The 8,505-nt window shown below is 39.6% G+C and overlaps 1 protein-coding gene across 1 annotated transcript; it reads right to left on the bottom strand.

Annotated features, from left to right (window-relative positions):
- Window positions 1-339: 339 nt before the first annotated feature.
- LOC145412464 (uncharacterized) lies at window positions 340-8,143 on the bottom strand. Its single transcript, XM_080282349.1, has 4 exons — window positions 8,095-8,143; window positions 2,010-2,298; window positions 1,024-1,129; window positions 340-621 (listed from the first exon to the last, which is right to left on the bottom strand). Exons 1-4 carry the CDS (start codon window positions 8,141-8,143, stop codon window positions 340-342), a joined length of 726 nt encoding a protein of 241 aa, XP_080138475.1.
- Window positions 8,144-8,505: the final 362 nt, after the last annotated feature.

Genomic DNA, 8,505 nt, shown 5'->3' with positions numbered 1-8,505 from the left:
AACGTCTTTCGTCTCCTTCCCTGTCCACCGAAACGGGAATGTTGAGCTGCAGGAGAAAGGCAACTTTAGCCTGCAGTCCACTGGGTTCACGCCAAGATGAGTCTGAGGCCACAGCAACATCAAATCTAGCTGGTTGGTTGAATTAGGTCTCTCATTACTTAGGTCATTTGTGTTCTTGATCCTATGCTATGGGTTGAGAGTCTTTGCATTTCTGGTTTCCTCTAGCCCTATGTCACCATTACAAGCTGCACAAATGTCGAAGCCTGGATGTTTATGGCAGCCTGCAAATATGTCGCGTGCTACATATATGTCAGAGGGTACACATTTGCCATGGGCTAGCTACACATTCGTCGCAGTGTGTACATTTGTCGCAGCCTGTACGTTTGTCGCAGTCAGGTGAATATTTGAAGACATTTTCTCCTGCATGACCAGGGAAACCAAGTCGACTGCGCTCTTGACCTTGCGCTGCGGGTTGAGGGTCTTGACGCTAAGACACGACGGCGATCGGTCCATGCCCAGGTACCCACTCGCCAAGGAACCCCGACCGTAGTTCTCAGGGGCGCCCCAGTCGAACCTGCTGCCCGTCGCTCCAGTCTCGGTCAGGGTAATGTCCGAGGTGCTCTGCGAAAGTGAGGGTAAAGGAAGTTAACCCATTTAGCCTTTGGCCTTTTTTTTTTTTTTTATCCAATCCTACGTTGCCCCATGAGGAGCGTAGAAGCCCGGGGCTAGGCAGTTGGTCCTGACATTTGAGATAGTGAATAATAATAATAATAATAATAATAATATCGCCACTCTTGCATTTCATCTAGGGTAAATGCTTGCTTAGATAAAAATGAAATGCCACATTGACCTGTTTCGTTCCAAGAGCATTGATATTCTCTCCAGTGTTCCATGTGAAGTGTACAGGTCAGTGAATAAAAATGCATAAATCAGCAATCTTTTAACACAAGGTAAGAGAGAGAGAGAGAGAGAGAGAGAGACTGTGTGTGTGTGTGTGTGTGTGTGTGTGTGTGTGTACGGCACCTGTATGTTGATGCAGGGCCCTAGGGTGGGTGGGGGTGGCCTGGGGGGAACCACAGGGGCTGTATAGGCTGGCTGGTACGGCTCCAACATGCGAAGTTTACCCCATCTGTGAGTGAGAAAATAAAGTGAAAACTTTAGAGATGCTTACATTTGCATAATTCATCTTTATTAACAGTTATTCTCATTTGAAAAAGAGAAAAAGTGTGATTAAAATAAAATGAAAATATTAGAGATGCATACATTTGCACAATTCATCTTCATTAACAGTTAGTCCCATTCTCAGTAAAGGCGTAGTTAGAATGAAGGTGTCCCGTTCCTTTATTTGAAAAATCTGAAGGTAACCTCATTTGCAGGTGAGAATAAGGGAGATTACAATACCGGTGTTTACAGTTGCATATGTGATAAACTATTGGCAGCTTTACCCTTAATTACATGTGAAAATACAAGTGGCTTTATAAACGGTACATATATTTCCATTATTCTGTTAGCATTTATCCAAGCAACACACTGTTACATATTCGAGTACGATAAATGATACATGTGAACGATAGGCAGTTAGTCTCACCTGGGAATGGTAATGCACATGGTTATATTAAAGATTTCTAGCATATATTTAGACATCTGGCGTTGAGCCCTAATTACGCATGTGATAGTTACCCATTGATATAGAGGTTGTACACTTTATTATTCATGGGAGTTGAGGAAAGAGGTTACCTATTAACGAAAAGAGTTAATAACCTGTTAGTAAAGAGGTTAACAGCCCCAACTCACAGTAAAAGTATGGCTAACAATAAAAAAATATCTCCGCCCTTTAGAGAAGATGGTTACTTACTGATGAAGAAAGTTGATGAAGAATTGCCTGGAGAGAGAGAGAGAGAGAGAGAGAGAGAGAGAGAGAGCGTTACCTATTAATACTAGTGCCTACCTGGTGACGGAAAAGAGTTGAAGAAAAAGAATCTACCAATCGACGAAAAGACTTTAATCACCTGTTAATAAATAGCGTAATTGCGCCGGCCCACAGCATAAGCACGACCAGGACTAGGCAGATCTCCTCCACCCTCACAGTGACGTTGCCCACCACCACCGAGGGGGGAGTGGGGACCCTGTGGAAGTCCCCCTCCCCGCCCGCAAAGGACCTGTCGGGGTGGTGGGAGGGAGGGGGGCGAGGCTCGGGGTAGACAGGGCGCTCAACCGACACTATCACCTCGGGGTATATGTGCTCGGTGTGGGATCTCGGTCGGGTTGACGATGATGATGATGATGATGAGGAGCGATCTGGAAAACAGGGAGATGTGTCTGTTAGTTTTGTATTTGCAGCTAAACGATTTTATTTTGCTGAGTGAGTCATAGGAGCCACTTTATAGCTGCCCCGTTTGGAATCTCTGTCGTGTTGATAATGATGAGGAGCAATGTGGAGGGGGGAATATGTATTAAATTTTTTGACTGTCATGCTCTTTATTTCACAGGACAATGGAAGAGGAAAGGATGTGTTTGTGAATATACTGTCAGCATTAAATTGGTCGTGTTGATGATGGTGATAATGATGATGTTGATGAGTGACCTGAAGTGGGAGAGATGCTAGTTAGTTTTGCATTATACAGTATTTTAGCTTGCGCCAGACTGTTTTGTTTGGCTCAGTGAGTCATAGGGGCATTTTCTCTCTCTCTCTCGAGGTGTAGATGCTGGGTTTGGTATCTCGGTCTGGCTGTTGATGATGATGAGCGATTTGGAAAAAGAAGAATGTATATGTCGATTTTCTGTCTGGCTATTCTTTTTTTTTTTTCATCAATTGTAGCTAGACCTCCACATCACAGACACTTTCATGTGTGGCCAACTGTACAAAATACCTTGCCGGATTGAGGGTACTGAATGACGAGAATGCTGGCTAAAATCTTTCATATACACGCCTCATCCTTTTTGTTCTCAGGTCAATCTCTCCTCCTCCCAGTCCTCTCTCTGTCTCTCCCACTGACAAAACTGGATTATTATGAGAGGTGAATGAAGGTGGTGAGAGTTTCATTTTGGCGTTCAGACCCTCATGATTATTATCTGTCGTAATAGTTCCTCTTTGTGTCTTAAGGTTTCTATCTTCTCTCAATAATGATGATGGTGATAGTGGTGGTAGTGATGGTGGTGGTGATGGTAATGGTGGTGTTGGTGGTGAAAAACTGGGTGGATGGATGGATGGTGGTGATGATGGTAATGATGCTAAATCTACAACATAAAATACTCAAAAAAAATAAAAATAAATACCTAATGATCAAAATTATCTCATCACAAAACCAGTCTGCAAAAACCACATCCAAATATAGCAACACATTTTTCGCACACCACTATCATAGGAGAAAATCGTCAAAATTCTAAAACTGTTTACGCCCAAGCCTAGGAAAAGTAGCCTGCACTTCAAAGAAAAAAATTAAAGATTCCAAATTCTGTAAGCTTTCACCAGATTCGTCAAAACTATTAAAAAAAAAAAAATCAACTTTGTAATATTAAAAATCAACAAATTTTATAAAATCTTGCCTAAACTCCATAGAGACTCACCAGAATTCTGTAAAGACTCAACACAACTATGAGAATTCGCAAAAATTGTAAAGAAAATCGCCAACTTTGAAAAAAAAAGCTGTAAAAAACATCGCCAAAGCTGTAAAAACTTACCCAAACTGTAAAACACCAGAATTCTGTAAAAAAACAAAAAAAAAAATCGCCTAGACTCTGTAAAACTAGCGAAAATACTATAAAAAATCACAAATACTGTTAAAACACCGAAATTCTGAACAAAGAATAATACTCGCTAATTCTCAAAAATCTCACCAGAACTCTATAACAAAAAAAAAACGCCAAAACTGTAAAAATGGGCGAAGCTTTGAAAAATTCTCCAAAATTCTGTAAAAACTCACCAAAATTCTGTAAAAACTCGCCAAAATTCTGTAAAAACTCACCAAAATTCTGTAAAAAATTCTGTAAAAACTCACCAAAATTCTGTAAAAACTCGCCAAAATTCTGTAAAAACTCACCAAAATTCTGTAAAAACTCACCAAAATTCTGTAAAAACTCGCCAAAATTCGGTAAAAACTCGCCAAAATTCGGTAAAAATCCACGAAAAATCTGTACAAACTCAGCGAAATTCTGTACAAACTGTCCAAAATTCTCACAAACTGGTGCCTAATTCCGTCCATCATGTTAACGACGGTAACGCAGGACACACTCGTTCATTTGGGCCACTTTAACCGAATTACCCATCAGACGGGATTCTCTCTCTCTCTCTCTCTCTCTCTCTCTCTCTCTCTCTCTCTCTCTCTCTCTCTCATAAATTTTCCGATTGCCGCGTCATTCATGTTTTTTTCTTTTATTTATGGGATACTTGGGTCACTCTCTCTCTCTCTCTCTCTCTCTCATTTTTATTAACCATTCTCCTCTCTTGACTTCCGGGTTCCTCTCTCTGTCTCCCCAATTCTCTCTCTCTTCATCTTTCTCCTTTTTTCCATTCTTTCCCACTTCTTCTTAATGGCCACTTCCCCTGTTCCCTCGTCTTTCTGTCCAGTTTCCTTTCCTTCATTTTCTTTTCCAGGATTTATTTGTTTATTTCTTTTTCCTCTCCCGTTTTTTTTTCTTTAACGACCTAGCTCTACCTCCTGCTTCATATTTTCTTTCGCCGAGGACTCTCTCTCTCTCTCTCTCTCTCTCTCTCTCTCTCTCTCTCTCTCTCTCTCTAACGTAGTGTGACAAAATCTTTAAATCCACTTAGGCTCGTATTTCCCTCATTTGCGGAGGCTTTTTGCACCTGTTATTATTATTATTGTTAGTAGTAGTAGTAGTAGTAGTTGTAGTGGTAGTAGTATTAGTAGTAGTATTTTTGTTATCACAATTGTTATTATTATTATTATTATTATTATTATTATTAGTGTTTTTGTTGTTGTTAATATTTTGACCTGTTACAGCTTAATATTCTCACGTATGTAATTTTTAATCTTCTTATATCGACATAGATTGAACTTGAAAAGAAAAAAGAATGTTAGCGCACCGATACAGGAAATAAACCAGCAAGAAAATTACAATACCACCCTATATCTTTTGCTTACCTGGCAGACAACGTGATGAGATGTAAGAGTAACGTGTAAAATGCAGACTATATCCTGAACGTGTAATGTGTGGAATAAGTAGCTAAGGAAAAGTCGTTAGGAAACCCGCAGAGTCCCTTAGAATACTGGCAGACAATAATATGGGATGATAGGGAGCTCAGTGTCTGAATTAACCCGCTCCTGGGACCTCATATCGATCGCTGGCTATTTCTGTCGCCTCCTTCCCACCACTCACTCACATACTTTTCTTGGTGGCAGTTTATCCGTCTCTCTCTCTCTCTCTCTCTCTCTCTCTCTCTCTCTCTCTCTCTCTCTTTTCACCTGCCCCACCCCCAGCTCTCCATTCAGTAGTACCCCTCCATGAATAATTTACACCTAGTCGATAGAGTCTGGATCTGCCCGAAATTGGTTATGTGATTTTTTTTCCCCTTCCAATCGGACGTGCGTGATTTTTATGTATAATATTTTTTTCGTGTTTACCCTTTTATACTTTTTTCTTTGATTTTTCCTCGTTTTTGTCATATTTTTTCTTGTTATTTTATTTTCCTCCTTTTTTTTTCCTCGTTAGTTATCATTTCTTTCGTTTTTCCATCCATGAATAATTTACCCCCAGCTGATGGAGTGTTGATCTGTCTGAAAATGATTTGTACTTTTTCCGCTTCTTTTTAACTTTCATTTAAATGCGTTTTTTTTATATATTCTTTATTTCGGGTTTTACTTTTTATTTCCTGTTTTGTTTATTTTTTTGTTTTTTCAGTGTCCCCGTGGCTAATTTCTTCATCTAGCTTTTTTTTCTTGTTTTTTCTTTTCTTTATTTCGCTTTTCCCTCCATGAATAATTTAAAGCCAGTCGATGGAGGGTTTATCAGTCTAAAATGGCTTATGTGCTTTTGTTTTACCTGACTTTCATTTGTTTTTGTTTTTTTATTGTTTCCCTTATCGTTTATTTTTTTCATTTCTTCCTCTTTGCTTTTCCTCTTTCTTTGTTCACTTTGACTTTCCTCATTTTTTTCTCTTGTTTTTTTTTCGTTTTTTCGTTTTGTCTTTTTTTTAATGAATAATTTAGCTGATGGAGTGTGGCTTTCTGTTAAATTGGTTATGTGCTCTCTCTCTCTCTCTCTCTCTCTCTCTCTCTCTCTCTCTCTCTCTCTCTCTCTCTCTTTCACTGGGAACGTGTTTTTTGTCCGAGTTTCGTATTTCGTTTTTTTTTTTTGTTGTATCCTATGTTCGTTCGTCTTTTTCAATTTCTTATTTCCCTTTAGCCTTGTAATCATCTTTCCCCTTTTCCCATTCTTCCTCTTTCAGTTTTTCTCTTCGATTTTTTCCTCTTTTTTTCGTTTTTCCGCTTTTTTTTTCCCCTTTTCTATCATCTCTCTCCTCCATGAATAATATATACATCTCCAGCCAATGAAGTGTGGCGCTGTGAAATTGTTTATATGCTTTTTTCTTCTCCACTGGGGACACTTCTTCCTCTTCTTCTTCTTTTTCATCTTCATTAGCCTGTTATTATGGTCGTAATATCGTTTTCTTTTTCGTGCTTTTTGTTCCATTGTTTTACCATTCGTGTTTTTTTTCTCATTTTCGTCTTTCCATTTGTTTCCTCTTTTACTTTTTCTCCACTTTCTTTCGTTACTTCCTTTTATTTTCTATTTATCTTTTTTATCTGTCGTTTTGCTCCTATTTTTTGTTTATTCCTTTTCTTGCATCCTTGTTTTACTTAGATATTCTCTTCCTGTATTTTTCTTCTCTATATTTTTACACTTTTTCTTTCACTTTCAGCGCTCTGTTCTTGGATTATATTTTCTTCTTTCTCACTCTCATTTTAAATATCAGGACCAACATGCCTAGCCCCGGGCTCCTACGCTCCTCATGGGGCAACGTAGGATTGGATGATGGATAGATGAACTTTCTTACCGTGGATGTTTGAAATTGGTGATGCCAGTTCCTCAGCATTTGGAATAGTTTTGCTCCTACGGGATGACGATTTAATATAGACTGAAACTCGCAGCCATATAATAAAATAAATATTCAGTAGCCTATATAAAGTGTGATGTATTCGGTGGGTTTATATCAGTTTTTGCTGTGAGGAAAGAAAAGAAACAATAAAAGTAACAAAAAAAACAGTTAAAAATAGCGAGAAGAAAATTTCCAGTAAAAAAGTAGCAGCGATGAAAAGAAAGATGAACGGAAAATGAGATTAAACATATATAACCGTCATGCAGCTAAAAAAAAAATGTATAAAAAGAGTCAGTAATAATAAAAAAACACGATGAAACAAAAAAATAACAGTGGAATAAACACCAGAGACATTTATGAAACAATATAATCAACGAGAAAAAAGGCGTGGAAAAGAAAATAGCAGACTAAAAAAAAGAATCACCATGAAAGCCTCTGGATTAGGTCGGAAGGTGGGGAATTGAACAAGGAAGAGTGGGCTTATGGTAAAATGGTTGAGCTTTGCAGAGAGAGAGAGAGAGAGAGAGAGAGGAGGGGGGAGTTGGACGGAAGTGAGAGAGTGAATGAGAGACATGTGAGAGGAAATGAGTGAGCGAGACCGGGTGAAGGTTAAGGCGAGAGTGAGAAAGATGGACAGGTTGAAGGAAGTTCGAGTAAATATTTAGAAAGGGCCTAAACTTTTGGCCCAACAGCCGGCGCCAACGAAGCCTTCACTCTTACAGTAGTGTCCAAAAGTTCTTAACACCTTCACTACGTGAGGTCTTTAACCCCTTGGCCCCACTCCCCTCTCCCAGTGACATAAAATCGTTTGGTCTGAACAAGAGTGGTATTTATATCGAATTTCTGTCCCATTCACTACATGAAGTGTGTGTGTGTGTGTGTGTGTGTGTGTGTGTGTGTGTGTGTGTTCGTTGGCTGTAGAGGCCTGAAAGCTCTTTTTGTGTCGATCGCTCCAGCTTCATCCTGGAATTTCTAAGATGAAGCTACGAGTAATATATTAACATAGATCAACAATAATGGATGGTACCACTCACCTTCACTATAATCATTTTGGAAGTCCATCACGCTGACAGCACCCTCCATTGGCCTTACAGTGAGTATAGGTTGGGGAGGTGGGGTGGTGGGGGTTGTGGCTAGGGTAGTGGTGGTGGAGGGCAGTATAGAGGGGGCAGGGGTTGTGGTGTGGGGGATCTCTGGTGGGGGGGCCGAGGGGGGCAGCAAGGTTTTCGACCCTTCCATCACTCGCCACACACCTGAAGAAGGGGAAAAAAAGCGAATTAAAATTTTTACTCATCAGCTACACAAGTCATACATACAAAAAGATATTTTCTTGGATGAGCTGAATAAATCGCAAAGAAAGAGGTTTTACGAAATATCCAAAGACACAGTATGGCTCAGAAACATAGGTATAAGGTGTGAACTGCCACAACACACACACACACACA

This window comes from Coenobita brevimanus, chromosome 93 (assembly GCF_032717465.1).
Source record: "Coenobita brevimanus isolate Jiangsu-jjx chromosome 93, ASM3271746v2, whole genome shotgun sequence".
NCBI classification, from domain to species: Eukaryota; Metazoa; Arthropoda; class Malacostraca; order Decapoda; family Coenobitidae; genus Coenobita; species Coenobita brevimanus.
This window is presented reverse-complemented; position numbering and strand designations above follow the sequence as displayed.

Excerpts from the sequence above, each read along its gene's own strand:
- LOC145412464 (XM_080282349.1), bottom strand. The coding sequence starts at position 8,143 with ATGGAGGGTGCTGTCAGCGTGATGGACTTCCAAAATGATTATAGTGAA. Across the intron at positions 1,130-2,009 it reads ATTACGCTATTTATTAACAG|ATGGGGTAAACTTCGCATGT; the intron begins GTGATTAAAGTC and ends TCTCACTCACAG. Across the intron at positions 622-1,023 it reads GGCCCTGCATCAACATACAG|AGCACCTCGGACATTACCCT; the intron begins GTGCCGTACACA and ends TCACTTTCGCAG.